Source organism: Tinamus guttatus, unplaced genomic scaffold (genome assembly GCF_059628265.1).
Source record: "Tinamus guttatus ecotype Peru unplaced genomic scaffold, ASM5962826v1 Tinamus_guttatus_pri_ptg000480l, whole genome shotgun sequence".
In the NCBI taxonomy this organism is placed as follows: domain Eukaryota; kingdom Metazoa; phylum Chordata; class Aves; order Tinamiformes; family Tinamidae; genus Tinamus; species Tinamus guttatus.
Window position 1 is genome coordinate 590,581 of NW_028289014.1, and position 19,066 is coordinate 609,646.

Below are 19,066 nucleotides of genomic sequence, written 5' to 3' on the forward strand. Positions count from 1 at the left end.
GCTGGGGGAGGACGAGCCCATCCCTGGGGCTACCATCCCGTTACTTTTTAATCACCTCAGGGGGATCTCACTGAACGCCCCCTGGCTCCCCTCAGAGGACGATGGCCCAACTCAGCAGAGCGAGGGGGCCTCGGCTGCGCCCCGCGGGGAGCAATGGCAGTGCCCGCTCCGCTTCCCTCCCCTCGCCTCAGCGGTGCCGCCGCTCCCGCCTCATGGCGGCCGCCCCCTCGCGTCGCGGCGGGGGCGGAGCGGGAGGAGCCGCCGCCGCCGCGGCAGCAGCCCGCGGGTCCTGGCAGCCCCGTATCGCAGCCCCTGCTCGCGCCCGCCGCCCACCCGCGCCTTCCCCCGGGCCGGCACCGCCCGGAGCTGTCCGAAGAGCGTCGCCGGCGCGAGGGGCGCGGGCGGGCGGGCGTTGGAAGCCAACGGGCTGCGCCGCCGCCGTTAGTTCGTTATCTGCCAGGACCCGGCGAGCAGGGGCGGAGCCGGCGGAGCCGGGGGAGGGGAGGCAAGATGGCGGTGGCGCTGAGGCTGAGGTGAGACTCCGTGAGCGCCCAGCGCCGCCAGCGCCGCCGCCCGGGCTGCGCCAGCGCCGCGCCCTCGGTAAGGGCAGGGGGCCCGGCGGGGCAGCGAGGGGGGCTCCGCGGTCCGGGAGGGGGGCATGCGGGGGAGCAGCGGGGCCTAGCGCCTCCGCTCAGAGGAGGAGGAGGAGGTGGGGGGGGGGAAGAGGCGGGGGCCCCGGTCATCCCTTCTTCCTCCCTCCGCACCGGGCCGGAGCCTCACGTCCCCGTGGGGAGGGCGCTGGGGCCGGGGGGGCCCGAGGGAGCCGCCCGGGCAGGCGGGCCGGGTGAGGGAGGGGGCGGCGGCGCCGGGGCCTGCGGGGGGTTTCCCCCCTCTTGGCGCTGCTGGTGCGGGGGAAGGTCTGAGGGCCCTGCCGGGGAAGTGCGGGGGGACCCCGCAGAGCATCAGTGCTCTGGGTGCGGGTCCCTGTCCTGCAGAGAGAAGTGCAAGTTAACAAAAAAAAAATAATAAAAGGGACCAGCTTTTCTAAAACAGACACTCGGACGCTTGGGCAGGCATGTGGTCATGCCTGAAGATGTCCTGTTTCCAGAGCTTGTGTGTAGGACCACGTCACGGCCGCCTGTCCCAGTCCCACGCTGAGGCTGTTGGTGCTGGGGAGTTGTTGCTGATGCTGAATTATTCATTGGGGACCTGTAAACATCCCCCAGCTCCTGTCATCTCTGGGCGGCTAGAGGGCACAGTGGAAGTGGCTTTTTCTTTCACATCAAGCCAGAGTAATTCTAGAACTCGGTACTTACTGGTTTTCTGCACTTAAAAAATAACTGTCAGTGTCAAGGTTCATACATACTTGTAGTATTAGTTTGGCTTAAGTAGACTGAACAATCTGTTGCTGTCTGAAACATGTTTCTTTCCATTTTGCATATGTGATCTTCACCAGTGTTTTACTCTATCATGTAAATATGATGTAACTGAAGGAGAAAATATAGCAGGGTAGCTTGCTATAGTGAGAGGGAAGTCTAGTTTTGAACTTCTTTTGTGGCAGTATCCTCGCATCAAGTAGTATTTCAAGATATGGTAGTAGAGTTACCAACTACTGGAGCCTAGGTAGGGCTTTTGTTCATTTTAGAATTTTGGGGAAGAATATGCTATTTTTAAAATACTGTTATCCTGTTAAATAGGATAGCCCTGGTTGCAACTTAAGTGCCTTAAGTGGACATAAAGCATTGTGTCACTGTTCATATGGGCTGTGTGGATCTGGTGTGATTTTACACCAGAGTTTCATTCTGCACAGAGTTGTTATTCCTGATTAACAAAGCAACCTTGACATTTGGAAAAGTAGTATGTAATATTTGAAGTGGATTTCCAGTTAGCTGAAATGTAGTGTCTTGTGCTGGGGGATGGAAGACCTTCATACTTATCCCAAGGCTTCAAAAGTTCAGAGGAAACAAGCTAACCAGGCTGACCCTTTTTGCGAAAGCGTGGTTAATTTTTTCTTTATGTCACTTTTCTATGTAGTGTAGTATAGGTTGCTTAGGAAATAGTGTTTGGTTGTGTCCTACATGCATATAGTTTGCTTATTTGAAACATACTGTTTGATATTGCTCCCTGAAATGTACCTAAACTTGTTACTGGAGCATGGAAAAGGGCAGCAATTGGGAGTCTTATGTCTCCTGGAGTTATAATCTGTATTTATTAGTGTATAGAGAGAATATTTAAAGTTCTCCATATCTTGTTAGTTAGTTTATAACTCATCAGGTTGAAGTTTTAAAGAGGAATTATTGCACCTACAGAATCAAGCTATATTCACACTTCTGCATTGCGCTGCTGCTGATATATCTTAAATGCTTTCAGTCTCTTACAATCATTCATTTTTGTTAAACTTTCTGGGCATATGTATTTCTCACTGTGATTTAAAGGGATCTAGGAAGCTTGCTCGAGAATTGAACTAAAAGCAGTGTTAGACTTGACCGCTTCCCTTCAGTTTCTTCTCTCTGCTCCCCTTTACCATTCTTGTGGTTCCATAACTGCATCTTCTAAGAGATTTCATTTCTCAGTTACAGCATGCATGAGAGATGCTCACAGGGAGAGGAGAGTGACAGTCCTTCGACTGCTGTTAAATGCATAAAAGTAACTGAAAAAGTCTTCGGCATTCAAGAAAAAACGTGTCTTCAATCTTGTTCTGTATTATATTGATCTAATGATGTTCTTAATGCTGGCATCTAATATATTCTTTCAAAGACCTCAGCTGCAGTTATACAGAATCACAATGCTTTGCTCCTTTTCCTCTGCTTGCCTACTAGAGGCAGATTCTGTTGGGTGATGAAAATATTATCTAAGGTTCTACTTAAATTTAAGATTTTGGCAACCTATTAAGTTGTAAGCCTCATGCAGGTGCAGTGTAACACAGTACAGTTCTGAGACCAGACTACTCACCAGACAGTGGTTTCATAATGCAAACAAAGGTTTCCTGGATGCCCGTCTTGTTCTCTTCAAGTCATTTATGTTCTTTAGTCAAATCTGAATCAGTGTTTCAGATAGCAAGCTATGAACTGAACGTGCTACCTAGTCCCTCAAATGTAAATGTTCCAGATGAAATTTCTGACCTATGCACGACTGCTGTCTGTAAATATTTACTTTGGGCTATTTCTAAATTATGCAAATATCCAGGAACTTGCTGAATACATTTTCAATTTTATTTTTCTCTCCTTCAATGCTTCTCCATCTAGTATTGGTGTTTTGTGGTGATCCCTTGCTCTTCTGTGCTTGTTCAGTGTATATTCACTTCTGTTAAATTACTACCGCAGCCTAGGCCCACTGAGGTTTAAGTTTAGAGAGTTGATGTGTACACAGAGTTCCAACCTACCTTGGAGCTACGTTTCCTCTCGGTGTCCTATGGGAAATTTCTGTGTCCTTGATTTGCTTCATGTCTAAACCACTCGCGTAACATTGCCACTCCCAGGCTGATTTGATGTGCAGTTTTTTTCTTTAGGCTTAAGGAGGATGTTGGTCTGTGTGGTTTTTGGTGTCAGTGACTTCACCTGCTTTTGATTACAGAGGCTATTGCAAAATTGAGACACTGTGTTGGTACAAAGATACATCAGCCATCTCTGAAAAGTCCTATTGTCATCAACTCATAGCAATTAAATGAGATTAACTAAGATGATGTCTCTTTAGTTCCTTTTTTTTTTTTTTTTTCCCCCAAGTATTTAGTTGTACCTTATGCTGTGTTTCAGGGAAAATACATTCAGTTAATGATGTGTGGAATCTCCTTGCAATCGCAGCACACACTTGTCTCATGGGAAGAGTTGGAGAGGGTGGCTGTAGGTGTCACGTTGCTGTTGGGGACTGGCTGCGCACTGCAGGTTGGGACACTCTGCTCTACTGGTTGGACTCCTGAACAGAACCTGGGACTACTTTGAAAAGTGGATGCTCTCTGAGATGATTTAGATCTCAGGATTGATGGATATCAGGGCAGGTATCTAACAGACATGACCGTAATTCAGCATGTTTATAAACATACTAGTAAATAAACTTGCCTTTTTTGTGTCATAAAAACATAAACGGTTTGGTTCTGCTCCCGTTCATCAGTGTTAGAAAGTTAAGCTCATGCACGTTCATTACAAGTTCAAGTGCTGTTGAGGAAACTAGATAAGTATATTATTACAGTTGATAAGTATATTATTACAGTTAAACATTACTGTTTACCTCATTAATAGTATTTTTTCAATAATGAAAGAGAAATTATTTAAATTTAAAAAATGTGTATACTTGATCATCCACCATAGAATTTTGTCCTAGGTTCATATTCTTCCATCCTTCAAAGACAGGGAAGGGTGATACTTCCTCTGTCGTTTGAAATCCCTGTACTGACAAAGACCAGGTGTCTGAAAGGTAGGAGTTCTGCTACATAATCAGTATAATTTAATAGCTTAGATTTCTTGGAATATCATTCCCCAAACCTCCCTGAATAAAGGTGATCTCTCACATGCAGATAGCAGTAGCTATTTCTCTAGGGTCGTATGCTTCATTGTGGTCTCAAAGAGCAGATTAATGCACAGTTAGATCCTTAAGGTTGTTTGTTTTCTCTGTAGATATAAAGGTCTATTTACACCAATTGTATTTCACGTTCTCTTCCATTCTTTGTAATTTTCTGTGACCTAGAAGCTGTTGTGTGAGCTTCAGTCAAGGGTATTTTTTTGTATTGCTGCATTCCCTGATAAGTAGAACATCTCACACTTACAGTAATGCAGTAGTTTTGTTTCCAGAAGGCCATCTTCTGTTTTCTGTGGAGTGTCTGACTAGACTTGGATATTATTTTATGTTCAGTTAAAAAAAAAAAAAGTCTTACCCCAACTTACTGTCTTTTTAGCTAAAAACTAGACTTTTTAATCTGAAAACAGCTGAAATAAGAAGAGTGATGAGACTCATACTTAACTTGTCCTGAATTTCTCTTTATAGAAAGATATAGTTTCTTTTATACTATATTGTACTGCACGGAGGTGCAGTTTTCTTAGTAGGGATTAGTCAAGTTTTATGACAGCTTAAATTTGAAAAAGCAAATCAAAAGTTGCCACTAGTGATATCATTTTGAGGAATAATGGGCTACAAGAAAATACAATGAATTATCCAGTCACAATTTTAAGTTTCCAGCATGTTAGGTGATTTCAAAAGCAGTTTTGACTACAGATGGCTTAACAGCAGAAGAATAAATTCATGTGTAATAGCTATTTTTACTTACCTATGCTGTCAGTCCAAGATGGAGAAGCAAAAAATTGCTGTCTTGAAATAATAGTTTTTGCATAGGGTGTAAAGCGTATGAAGTTTGAGATCATTATGATTATTTCTAAACAACTCGTGAAATGGGAGGAATTGACTATATTTGAGTAAACTTCTGTGAGTTTTTTGGGTAGAGATTTATGAGTAAGGATGACTTGTCAAGGAAGATTGTGCGTAGTTCTTGTCACTGCTTTTTGCTTAGCATGACTTGAACCATGTTAGAAACTGAGGTCCTGGAGGAAGCTCTGGTTGATTCTGTTTCACCTTCCAATTTTGTGGGTTAAGTTTCGTGCTTTAGTTGCTGTTTCATAACCAGCTGAGTTCCCACTGTGATAGGGATGTCCCTCAAAAGGAGTAAGTTTTGGGAACTGCTGCAGTTACCTCAAAGCAGTCTCACTGGTAAATCTAAGACCTTATTTGTGCATTGTCTCCACCTGGAAGGATTTGTTTAGGACTAACGATTCTGTAGATTTTCGGTTTTTGGTCTTTAGCGCCTTTTTTTTTTTTTTTTAAATGTTGTACACTGACTGCAAGCTCTTTGCTGTCTCGGGATTACTGGCAATGAGAATCTGGTGTTACTGTGAAAACTAAAGTATGTTTTAAATATATTTAGAATATAAGCTGTCTCCTTTTCTTGTATGACTAACTTTAAAAACAGAAACTTTAGTAAAGATGGCACCCTGGGTTGATTTAAATCATTGCTTAGGGAAACATTTACATCCCCCATTTCCATTTCCAAGCAGAGGGCTTTCTCCTACCTCTTTTGGCTAGTCTCTGCTGTTGTGGCCCTTTTAGGTAGAAGAGTTCTGGATAAGTGCTCTTGGGGCTGTGCTTTTCCATGATAAAACTCAGGAGTGATGAGATTTACTTCTTCTGGGAGCAAATGAGAAAATGACTCTTTTCCTCCTGCGTGTGAGATGGTGAGCAGACTCTGAAAATGTGTGTTTATTCTTACTTGAAACGCACAGTCAGCTTCCTTTTTTATTATTATTTATTTATTTATTTTTACTGGGGAGGCAGATAGATAAGTGATTAGAAGCCCCCTAGGATGTCAGTGTAGTCAGATTTTTTCCTGTTATGACCTTCCATATAATGTGGCAAAGTTGTGTATAGCTGGGTCTTGCCTTAATAGCAACTCTTCTTTAGGAGCATAAATTATGGAAGTGAGATTAAAATAGAATTTACTGGAGAAGGTGTTCTTGTCAGCTCTGTGTGATCTATGCCATTTTGGTAGAGCATAAATTTTATTTGTATGTTAGCTAACTAACAGAAGAGAGAGTAACTGCTATTTAAAGCTGAGGTATGATCGATGAACCTGAGATCTGGTAGCAAACTTTAGTTGCATGTTATGCAATTTACGACAAATATTCATCTTTTGGAATGGCAAAAAACACACCTCCATTTGAACTACTCTTTCAATGCTTAAGTAATAGCTTTGGGAACATTAAATAAGTATTCTGAGGGGTTGGTAGTCTCTTAATGGATTTTTTTTTAATAAATTTTGGAGTGATCAAGAGTAATCTTGATGCAGATTGAAAAATCATGCTAACATGGACTGTGCGTGACATCTTGAATCGACTGCTGTAGTGCTCCTTGACTTCTGTCGCTTCTGCAATTGGCTAAATTAAAGTATACCATGTTTCCTTGTCATGTAGAATGTGAATCTGGCACTGTATAGCATAATTGTCAGTTAATGCTTTGGACATTTAGAAATAAGGCAGTATTGTACACTAGTGGAAATCTCTGGGTTTGAGAAGGGTCAAATTCAAGTGCTTTGGGTTTTTGTAGTTTTTTTTTTGTGTGTGTGCAATTAGTTTTATATATTTTCAAAAGTGAAGCCATGGTATAAGTTAATCACAAATTTTGATATAATAGTTTGGTATAACCTTTATAACCACTGTTGACACAGTCTCTCCTCTCTCCATTTCCTTCCCAGAGTAGATTTTGAATAAATATCCCTGAATTAATTTTGTCTTTATTGCCAGTAGGACCTCTCTGCAATCTTGATGGACGTGATGTTGTGATATGTGACATTTGTTCTATTGAAACAGATTTACTGTAGTTCTTGATAGTTCATATGTATTTAAAAGCATAACCATGTGAACCTTTTATTTCACCATTTTATTTTTCTTGCAGAGGACTGTGTTGGTAAGGAAGAGCTGTCCTTGTTCTGCTTTAGGTTAGTTATGTCAGAGCTCAGTTTACTGAGCCTGCTGACTTAAAACCAAACAACCACGTGAACTGATTCAATCTATCTATGACTGTAATCTAATTCATTGCACTCTTCATATCACACTTAGTTTGCTCAAAAACACGATGAGGAAAATTCCCAAAAGGATGTAAAAGTTAATTAGCAAGTGTTTAAGTATTTCAAGATGTCATGAAAATTATTTTAAATGCAAAAGTATTAGCTTGTTTCGCATATGTGAAGAAAAAATGTGACTACCCATGAGATTGGTCTTTATCCAAAAAGATGAATTCAGGAGATTTGATTTTCCAGCAAACAGCACAGTAGCTCCCCAAACAGAGTAAGCGTGTGATTTTTGTCCTTCCTTTGGCCATTTGACCCCTTCCCTTGTGTTGGTGTAAACATGTGTGGCCATGCATTGAACAGATTTGGGGAACTAACTGGCTAAAAATAGTCGTGTTTTTTAATGTGCAGTAATTTCCCAATTGAAGACTTGCTTTTCTCTGTTGCAGGGCAAGCTTTGACTCTTCGAAATGCTGCAGATCCATATTTTTGGGGGCCTTAAGTCTTATTTATGATTCAGTCACTGACTTATTTCCTGGGTAGTTTTTGATAGATTTTTTTTTTAACCTTTATGAGTCATTTTTCTCATGTGTATGCTGAGGAAAATGTGTACTTCTGCCTCTCCCTGAAGCATTTTGAGATCTGAGGATCAAGAGATACTGTTCAAATTAGTATTGCCTCATAGAATCAAATCTGAAAGTGCTGTGACTGTTGTTATAATACCTGATTCTAAATTATTTGCAACTTATGCAAAATTCTCTGTGTATGAAAAATTTAAAAGCAAGTGGTATTTTTTAAGGGAAAGTTTGAATCAGATCTCCTCAATAGTTTGAGCTGTCCAAAGGGGAAAATAGTGATACCTTTAGAAAAAAAATGCTGTTGAATCATTTCCTTGCCCAGGAAACTAAAATAACACAAGACTGAATATATTTTCATAGTTCCTGAAACTGTCACTGTTGTCATTGCTTTTTCTCAGCTAGGTATCTTTAAATATAATAATTTATTTTTTGACTCTTCTCACCTACATCCCCAGCAGTTCTCTTCTTACATTATCTACTTAACAGTATTGGCTTTCCCCAATCCTTATATTTTTGTTATTCTAGAGTCTAGGTATGTCAGTCATGACATACCTAGAACATTGTTGCAGAATGGATGTGTTCCTGAAGTACAAAACAAGAAATAATTCCTTCTGCCCCTTCTAATTGTCAATATATAGAGACAGTTGCCCAGCCTGCTTGGCAGTTCTGTGAGTGTATTCATGACCTAATGTTTGTCTTTGTGACATATAAGGCAGGATTCCAAAGACTGTAACAGTTCTTGTAAATGTTTATATGAGAAGCCTCTAAGATTTGCAGGACAGCATGAGAAAAAGGTATGAAAATATTTTTCTGAAAAATACAATCTTGCCATCATTGACTGATCAGAGGTGGCCAACTTGATCAGTGAGTTGATTTCCTGTTGCTATATATTGTAAGTTTTGAGGGATATGGAAAGGGAAGATGAACTGTCTTTGCTGGGGCTGATAGGGAAGAGACAACCAGTGGAAGAATTCAGAGAAGGAGAGATAGTTAATAACGATGGGCTTTAAAGGATAATTCTGATTGGATTTGAGCAGAGCAAGATGAAGTTTGTCCTGGCAAGATACAGCAGTAATCTTGGATGTGATTGTTTACAGTCAATACATACAGTTACAATTTTATGCAGAAAGATTGCCATATTTAAACATAATCTGGATATATTGAACTTAAGTTCCAGCAGGAAGATGGTATCGCCTTCACTGACCAAGAAAAAGGTTGATAAAGAATATATATTTTTTCCTCTTGGATGTATGCAAGCAGATGCTGAAGAGAGAGGTAGATGCTTTAGATAAAAGGTCATAGGTCTGGAGAAAAAATATGGGTTGTCAGCAGAGAAATAAGAGCTGAAGTCAAGTATGTGCATCCGCAGTTGCAGAGTTAAGGTGGTAATATGGACAAGATAAGCAGAATATTGATGGTAATTCAGTAGGCTAGCACTGGTCTCCCCCCCCCCCCCCCTTTTAATGTGACAGCGAATGCAAACATGGCCATACTAAGAGAGACTGGCAGATCAGGTGGGGCTGCTGGTTTGACTGAACATTGAGAAAACAAGGAGAAGATGTAACTTAACAGGAGCTAGGAAGGACCTCGAATAGTGCAGTGGTTTGTCTGAACTTCGTTATTTTTTTTAGTGCCTGCTCTCCTGATTCTTTGTACTTCATTTGGTTCCTCAGATCTGCCTGACTGTGGCCCATGTATGTCTGTGGAAGAGGATAAGAACAGGGTGAGTATTTATTGATGCTTTCTCACAATACGGTTTACTTCTCCGACTCCCTTTGCCTCAGAGTGGGTGTCACAGAACTAGAGAAGGTTTGGAAATGGTTGAGAAGGAACAGCCAAGTAGACTAGGAATCTTCAGCACAGAAATGTTGACCGAAGCAGTATGATAGAGATCTACAGAATCACATGTGAAATGGAAAAGTGAATAGGAAATAGCTGTTTGACCTCTTCTAGTACAAAAACTAAGTGCATCAAATGAAGGAAGAAGGGTTCATAGTGAACTAAAGCAGGTATTTTTTCCATGCAAAGTATAATCTGTAGCAGTTCTTGCAACAAGAAGGTGTGACTGCTGAAAGTACATATTGGTTCAGAAAACATCAGAACAAACGAATGGAAGTGTGTGTGTGTGTGTGTGTGTATATATATATATATAAATATATAAAATCCAGTTAGTTGTCTTCCACATTTAATGTATTTAAACACATAAAGATGCTGAGAAAGCACAAGCTGGAGCATAAGCAATTCACGAAACTAAGATTTGTACTGCTGTACACTTCTCTTGTTCAACCATCCTTCTACCGTGCAACCAGCTGTTAATTTAATAAGATATTTGTCAGCCTGTAGTGGGAGTGGTTAATAAGTTATCATCTGATTGACCTGACAGTTCATTGTGTACTGTAGTTTTAGGTAGACTTGTGGGAAAGTTGAGAAAAAGGGGGAAAAAAAAAAGGACCTAGGAGCGCACGTGTTTAGATACAGTGGCTTGCAACTAGCATGGTGAATGTTAGCTAAAGCTCTGCTTGCTTTTTGGCACTGTTACTCCATTAAATGGAGTGCCTATGACTCAGACCTGTTAGACCGCCACATAGTTTGCAAAGATGTATTGTAATGAATGTAGTGTGAATGAAAGATGTAGTGTAATAAATGTTAATCGTAAAGAATTCTTTATGTTAGAACTTGTGTCACTTGAACATGAATTATAGGTTCTATAATTGGTATACTGATACTATAAAATACAGTTGGAGATCAGTAGTATTGCCTTGAAAAAGAAACTGTAGTTTTTCTGTAACTTTCATGGGTGAAAATTGAATTTCATAGATAAATCTGAATTTACCTCCCCGTTCTAATTCTGATAATCCAAACTATAAAGCTTTTTGGTTTCACAAGGAGGTGGGAAAAGAAACCTGGACAAGGAGTGATTAAAATATATCAGATAAACTACGATCTATTTATAGCTTGCTGTGTCCTTTTTAATAGTTTTTTATATTGACTTTTAATGGAAAAAAGGCAGCTCGAAAGTAAAACTTGACATGTAATGTTTGTGAAAGGCTGCAGATGAGTACGCTTAGAAATGAAGCCAACTGGTCATGGACCAGCAGTTACTTTATTCAAAGGTCTGAGATAGCTGCTAAGTCTGGACCAGAGGCTGGGAACTGTAGGTCTGATAGACTTCTGTCTTTAAAACATAGAAAAAATCCTGTGCTTTTCAGTGAAGCCATAGTTCAGCTGCCTAGCAAAGTGCTGAAAGCACCAGTGGGCACAGTGTTTAGTCAGTGTCTTTTGATCTTCATCAGATAGTGTGGGCAGCTGAAACTATACACAGCTTCTTAGATGCTTGGATTTTGTCAGTGAAGTTGTCTGAATCTTTTCAGTATTTAAAACCTTCTCTCAAATCAGTGTCCATTTCAGTGTCCACTGTTAATCTGCAGCTGTACTCCCAATAGGGAGTAGGCATCAAATGCCAACTACGCAGAATTGTTTTAAGGCTTTACAGTGTATTTGATTGCTGGCATCCCACATGAGACCAACTATGCTGTCAATTGAAATAGTGTCTTTTGTCTGTGGGTGCCTTTTCTACTAAGAACTACTTTTGTTAGGCTCCCGTTAGATAGATGGTGGTAATGTTTTCAGGCCTGACTAATGCATCCTGGTTTACTGAGCTGTAGGTGGGTATTGAGTCAAGGAACTGCCTGAATTTGAAAGTACAAAACGATTGATAGAATCCAAAAATGCCACAGAAGAAATGAGAATGAGCTTTTTTCTTTTGTGTTGTCCTACAGAAATTTACCGTAATTGTATGTCCGCCTATAGATTATTATAACCTCTTTAACATCTATTTAAGTGACCTACTTTTCTTTAAAATCCTCCTAACTGGCAAAATGATGTATTCTGACAATATAATCCTCAAATCTTTGTGTAGACAATGCTGACATGTCTATTTTTGAGCTCATTTGAGACCTGTTAGCATGTTTCAGACTAGAGTAACCTATTAAATAAATACATCAGGAAAAAGCTTTTACTGGTAATGGTTGTTTTGCTTAGGTGACTATGGCTGTAATGTATTGTGAGTACATCTGGTACTTCATTGCTTATCAGTGATCTTTTTTCCTTTAGGCGGTTTCCTAGAAACATGATTGCTTGCTGGTCTTGATCTCACAGCTTTGTGAAGACTTCTTCTCTGATAATGTCAAGTTCGGGCTACCCTCCTAACCAAGGAGCATTCAGCACAGAACAGAGTCGTTATCCTACTCACTCTGTCCAGTACACCTTCCCTAGCACCCGACACCAGCAGGTAAGAAGTAGCTGCAGCTGCAGAGCCATATGTCCAGGTAAAACAGATTGGAAAAACCTTTGGTGCGACTCCTGCAGTGAGGTTTATGTGCCTGCTTATTCAAACATATTTTGTCTTTGAATGTTGAGGGTCTGACTGTGATGTAGCTTCTGGAAAGTATTGTCTGTAGCAATATAGTGCTCCCATATCTCTGCCGAAGTACTGATTCAAAAAGAATTAACCTTTCCTGCAGTAGTATAGCTTAAGATTACTAAAATCCCTGGCTATCACTGACTGTGGTCTTGGGAAGTTGTAAAGGTACCCTAAGTAAGACCATATATCTAGCTTATCAGCTTTGAAGTGTTTCCTATTAACTAACACATGGAAATGTACTGTTTTGAAGATGGTATATTGATAAATCTTCTCTGCTAGGTAGGCTGAGTCTTTTTGATTCTTCCTCTGCTTTTATTTTTAATGTTGAAAACTCAAATGAAAGTAATTGCTAAGGAGGAAATGTGCCCATTGAGCGGAGCTGCTGCAAGGGTTATTTAGGTAAATAGTGGTGGGTTAGGATGTTTTTGTTGTCTTTTAAGTGGTAGCATTTGATTTCTTTTCAACTTGAGAATAAAAAAATCTTTATCTGCTCTTTGACTCGGTTTTTGATAGAAAACTTAGTTTTATAATTCTGTTTGGGTTTATTTTGTTTGTTTGTTTTTCTTTTTTCTCCAGAGGGAACAAATATAAGCTTCCTGTTTTTTTAGCATTGGTTTCTCCTAGCTTGAATTAATTCATTAGCTCATAATTCTTTTAGTTTTCCTTTAATTTATTAATGTTCAGTCATCATACTAAATCTGGGCAATGCAGATGTGGCTGGATCTACCTGCATAGATTTTCCAAGAATAGGCAAATGACCTGTCTACAGTTAGTATACATTTCATATGAAAACAGTGTTCTGAGCGTAGTGGCTCAAATCCTTTGAGAGACTGAGCTCTTGGGGTATTTGTGAACCCTGGATTTGGATGGGAAATTGATCTGCTATTAGGCTCAAGAACTTTCCAGCAGGGTAAGAGTGTTTGCTGAATTCTGGATGTACTGACATAGTCCTTGATAAAATCTGGGAGCAGGGTAGAGAATGCAGATCTGAAGGGTAGAAACCTGTGTCACTGAATGTTTTCCAAAGCAGCTTTCTGAGTGCTTCCAGCTGCCAGGGTTCTGCTAGCCAGGACTAGGAGAGTGGATTTCTAAGAATCTCATGCCTGGTCATTTCTGCTGAGCATTTATTCAGCCTCTGTGTGGCATCGTGGCATGTGGAGGACTGGCTGGTGGCTTTAGAACAGCTCAGGTTTCCCTATTTTAATGAAGTTCTGCTCCTGCTACAGATACTTTGGATCCTTTTTGTTCTACATGTGTGACTGTGAAAGGAAGTTTAAGAATTGGAAATTTTTGGCCTGTCTTTTTTTAATTTTTTTTTTTTTTTTAGATAGCCTGTAAAAAATAAATTTTCTGGGCATGACCTATTGCATGTCTGGCAGAGCTTATCATAAATTAATGCCAGCAGATCATTTTTAAAAACAGTGATCAAAGATGTGTATAAACAAATAAGTTACCTTGTGCCTTACTTTGTATTGATTAGGAGATGCATCTTGCCCAACTTTCTTTTAGTGCTAATGATAGCATCTGATGTAAAAATGTCTTGAGATGTTAATGGAGGAATAGTGTTGAAGGTTACAGAAACATGTCTTTATTCTGCCTCTTTGGACTTGGATGTGAGAAATTAACCTTAAAGAATATTATTTTAGCTATCTAATGATGCCATCTTTTAATTTTTTAAGGAATATGTTAAGCTAACACATTAGCATATGCTAATGTTAGGTAGAATTCTCAGTATGTTTATTCTCTTTAAAATCATTTGAAACATAAAACTGCCATTTATCAACTTAATGTTATGGGCCACAGCAAGGCTTTAGTAATGTGGTCCAGATAATATTTTTTAATATATTTAGAAATGATTAATCCATAGGACTAAACATATTTGATCTTTTCTACTGCAACTTTGTTCTTGCTGACATCAGAGCTGTGTTTCATTTAGGAGTTTGCAGTTCCCGATTATCGGTCGTCTCACCTGGAGGTCAGTCAGGCAACTCAACTCTTGCAGCAGCAGCAGCAACAGCAGCAGCAACTTCGGCGACGGCCTTCTTTGCTTTCTGAATTTCACCCGGGCTCTGACAGGTGAGGATGTTATTTTTGAAATATATTAAGAGGTATCATTTATGAGTCTATGCTTTCTATAAAATTAATTTTAACTTCTAAGTAGAAAGATTTCTGTGTTCCACAGCTTGGGGCTATGTTTTTGTAGAACTGCCTGGTTTAAAATCTATTGATTTTTAAACAGAATAATTCTGTTGCAAAATTCTTCCTTTTGGCTTTAGTGTGCTTGTTTCATAGATAAGTGTGTTTGTTTCATAGGTGATAGACTACTACCTCTCCCTACACCTCTCATAACAACTATGTCAACAAGCTTCTGAGATATAAGTGCATCTTACAAACTATTTTTAATATTATTTAGGCTGAGTGTGTGCTATGTTTGTATTTTGGATAGTCTTGCTGAGTAAAAGTGACAAGTGCAAGAAACATTATGATGTGAATATTATCTGTCATTAGATTACAGGGAAAAATGTTGTAGGCTTGTCCATTCAGTAGAAAGTATTTGTGTGGCTAGGTAGGTAAGAAACAGCAGAGCTAATAGGGTATTTCAGTTGTAAAATAACTGTAAAGCACTTGAATGTGGCATGAAATGTAACTTCTAGGCACTGAGGATCGATGATACTATTTGGCCTTGTGGTAAGACATTTGACAAACTTGCATCATGTTACAAACGCTGTTTTTGTCAGACTGTTGCACCATTCCTGTCCTTGTGTATATTGGGCACCTGCAGCTAGTTACGGTGTTGCAATTGGTATCGCCAGTATCAGTAGATCAGTAATTTCTTTCTTCTTGGTAAAATAGGTTATTTTACATTTACATTTGTCTGAGGTAGCTGGTTCTAAACATTCACCTGTGGTGAATGTTAAATAGATACTGGTCTAGCTTAAAAACTCATCAATATTCCCCGAATATTCTCAGAAATAGCTCCATGGTAATGAAATCTGGGGCTTGCATATCATGTTTCTTTAACCAAAATGCCAATAATGTTCTGCTTTAGTGTTGAGATACAGAGTAGCATTAGGTGGTCTCAAACTTTAGTTTATGGCAGAAGTGAATTTCCCTCCACCTTGTAAGGTTGTAAAGGCCCTTTCACTACAGCTGACAAAATAGGAGAACTACTGTCAGCTCTTGAGCAACACTGTAAGAAGATGTTGAAGCATATGAGGTTATTTTATGGGCATTCTGTGCATTGCACTGTAAAGAAGCTAGTGAGGCTGCTGCTTTGTTTCTGTTTTTTATAAGAAGGAGTTTTCAAATGACCCTCAAATAGACTCAAAGGCTCATAGACAGTTTCTGTCATGAAGTGGCATTGGAGTGTAGAGCAGGTTCCGGATAGACTCACGGATCATCTCAAGCAATCTGTGTATTTAAAATTTGACAGCAAGCATGAAATAGGTGAGGTGTTGACAAGTACAGTATAACATTCCACAGAATTCAGATGACAATATATTTTATCTATTGTATTTTTGAAGATTTAAAGTGACTTGCAAAACTTTTTCCTGTGGAATTGGAAGGAACAAAGTAGCTTTTATGTATTTAAAGTTAATATTTTAATAACTTCTCTTTTGTGTATTAGGCCTCAGGAAAGGAGAACTGGATATGAACAGCAATTTCATCCGGGTCCATCTCAGACAGACCATGATTCACTGGAAACTAAACGACCACGTCTTGAGCAAGTTTCTGATTCCCACTTTCAGCGTGTCAGTGCAGCTACTGTCTTGCCTTTAGTACATCCTCTGCAGGAAGGGTTGAGATCTGCAGATATTAAGAAGGTAAAGACCCTTTCTGTTCCAGTGCTGAAGGTGTAACTTCATATGTTGTGATAAACTAATCAATTCTTCTCAGTTTGGTTGGTTTTTTTTTTTTTTTCTTCTCCTTTGGGCTTGTTCTTTAATCCCAGAAATAGTTCTGTGCACTTTCAGATGCTGTGGCCAGGAATCAGGCTGTTACTCTTTCTTTTGTTTATTTATTTATTTTTTTTTTAAGAGAAAAATCTGACGCCTTAACCGTAGAATAGATGATGTCCTGTTCTGTGCTAGCTAGAAAAGAAACCCGAACTGGGAGATAAAGTCCTGAGTTTCTGCTCTGCTCTGAAATTGTCTAAACCTCAACTGCAAAATGATGATAGTAAGATGCATGAAATGCATGCATTTCCCAGAAGTTTTGTAAAGAAGAGCAGAAACTTTTGTTTGGTTTGGTTTTAGTGAATAACTGTACTGAATCATCAAGATGTTCCCTTCTTCTCCCTTCTTAAGTATCTGAAATAAATCTGCATATAGGTACAGATTAATTCCATCTGTTTTATTTGGGGTAAATCTTGGGCACTCTAGTTTGTTGTGGATATTCTCTGTTGTAGGTAGGTACTGACTTTCAGTTGGTGCAATTTGTGTTGAGCAGACAAATAGCTTTTATATGACCATGTGAACTCTTAGGCACACACCATCTCTTCCTCCTGGGGTGGCAGGAGGCATGGCCCTTCAAGGCATGTATTAAACATTTCAGACTTGGATCACTATATGGCTTCGAAAGCTAACAGGCACCAGACTTCAAGCAGAATATTTGTCTTGCTTTATGTTTACCATTCCTTTTTATCAGTTGAATGAACTATCTGAATAAAATAAAATCATATCAGCATGTGATTTCTTAGTAACTTGCTCTGCTGCATAGCAAAGATAAGATCAAAGAAGGCTAGAGATACCACACAAATGCATGCAATGTTAACTTGTGTGTAAACTGAATTTTTATCCACGTGCTATGTTTAGAAATTTGTCTTAAATTAGAAGTACAGTCCAGTGTTATCTTGAAGAGAGGCAGAATTTAGATCCATCTTCTTTTACTGAGGTTGGCTTGAATTCTGGGTGTATACACCAAGCTGGTGTTTGCCAGCTAAGGAGTCATGCAGCATAATGGTATAGGGATATGAACAAAGCCAAGGTACTACAGTGCCAATATTGGAACATGAAACATGTTGAAACCCTCTTTGGAAAGAGACGACAAAGCATAATAAAGCCTAATGAGCAGGGGACCTGTCCTGTCTTGAGTTTATGCAGGAAACCAGTCATCATCCTGAGAAAACTAAAGATTTAGAACCACCTAGTTATTATCCACAAAAAACTTTATTAAATTAGTCATGGTTATGTTCAAGACTATCATTATTGGAATATATACAGAGGACTGGCTCTAAAGTAGCATTTGCTTTAAAAATGAAAGTTATTGTTTACAGATATGAGAAGTGTTTTTGAAAAGGAGATATTTTGATGTATTTTAATTTCAAGGAAAATATTAAATTGTGTTGCCTAGTTGTTTGTCAAGCTGAACTTTGAACATAAGCTATTGTAAATGGGCTATCACTTAATTCTAAAATATATGGAATGTACAAAACCTGAAATCTTAAACTTTACCTCAGTTAAAGAGTTACTTAACTTAAAGACACCTGAAAATTCTTACAAGTTGTGTATGAAAGTGTGCTAGCTTGATTAGTCAGTGCTCATCAGTATGACTTATTTCACTCCTTTTTTTATGAAAGGATCCGGCTTTTGGAGGAAAGCATGAGGGACCATCTTCTCCAATTTCTGGTCAGCCTTGTGGGGAGGACCAGAATGCGTCACCTTCAAAGCTGTCAAAGGAGGAATTGATACAGAGCATGGACCGTGTAGATCGTGAAATTGCAAAAGTTGAACAGCAAATCCTTAAATTGAAGAAAAAGCAAGTAAGCTTAGCAGGCATTAATGTTGTTATCTCCTACAAAGTTTTAGTTTAAATAGGTTGGATACAAGCTGGTTTTAAATGTTTCTGAAACTACGAGAAAGCCACTTAAAAGCAGCAGAAGCAGACTGTGTTGTATTGCTAACTTCTGTTAGATGAGGAGTAAAACAAGGGCAATGTGATGACTAGAGTTTCAAATGGAAGATGACTGCTGGGGGAAAGGAGGCTGTCATCTTTCCTCCTTGACATTTGGTGCAAGGGGAGGATTCCTTGCATTTCCCAAACCAGGGTTTGTACAAAAGCTCCCGAATCATCTGCTTTCACAAGGGCAAAAGATCACAGCATCTGGAGCCAAGGTCATAGAATCACAGAATGCTTAAGGTTGGAAGGGACCTCTAGAGGTCATCTAGTCCAACCTCCCTGCACACACAGGGTCACCTAGAGCACGTGATGCAGGATTGTGTCCAAGCAGTCCCCAAGTCATCCTTGGGGAAAGTGTAGTAGGAGGGGTATTCGTAGCAGAGAGCAGAGACTAAAAGGAGAAATACACTCATTCTTTAAACTGCTGTCCTAGCTCTGCTTTGCTGAACAGCAACATCTTGCTGATCCAAGAACAGCACTTCAGCCAGGATAAGCAAAGGTTGGCGGTAACTGTTGCCTTCCCAATAGCTGCTGTGGCTACCTAAATGCACCCTTCAATATAGACATCTGTTATTCATTGACTGTTTATACAAAAACACAATCCTGGCCTCCTTTTTCAGG

The 19,066-nt window shown here is 39.7% G+C and overlaps 1 protein-coding gene across 5 annotated transcripts in view; it reads left to right on the plus strand.

Annotated features, from left to right (window-relative positions):
- The first annotated feature begins 433 nt into the window (after positions 1-433).
- NCOR1 (nuclear receptor corepressor 1) overlaps positions 434-19,066 on the plus strand; it is a 64,055-nt gene continuing 45,422 nt past the window's right edge. For 4 of the 5 annotated variants that reach the window (XM_088533088.1, XM_088533090.1, XM_088533091.1 and 1 more), the window contains exons 1-6: positions 482-600; positions 9,798-9,847; positions 12,238-12,415; positions 14,484-14,623; positions 16,176-16,371; positions 18,126-18,308. In XM_088533088.1, the coding sequence (XP_088389214.1) occupies positions 12,308-12,415; positions 14,484-14,623; positions 16,176-16,371; positions 18,126-18,308 (627 nt within the window). In that variant the 5' untranslated portion in view covers positions 482-600; positions 9,798-9,847; positions 12,238-12,307. Of the gene's footprint in view, positions 601-9,797; positions 9,848-12,237; positions 12,416-14,483; positions 14,624-16,175; positions 16,372-18,125; positions 18,309-19,066 lie in introns of all 5 variants that reach the window. The other variant, XM_088533089.1, reaches the window with a different exon arrangement.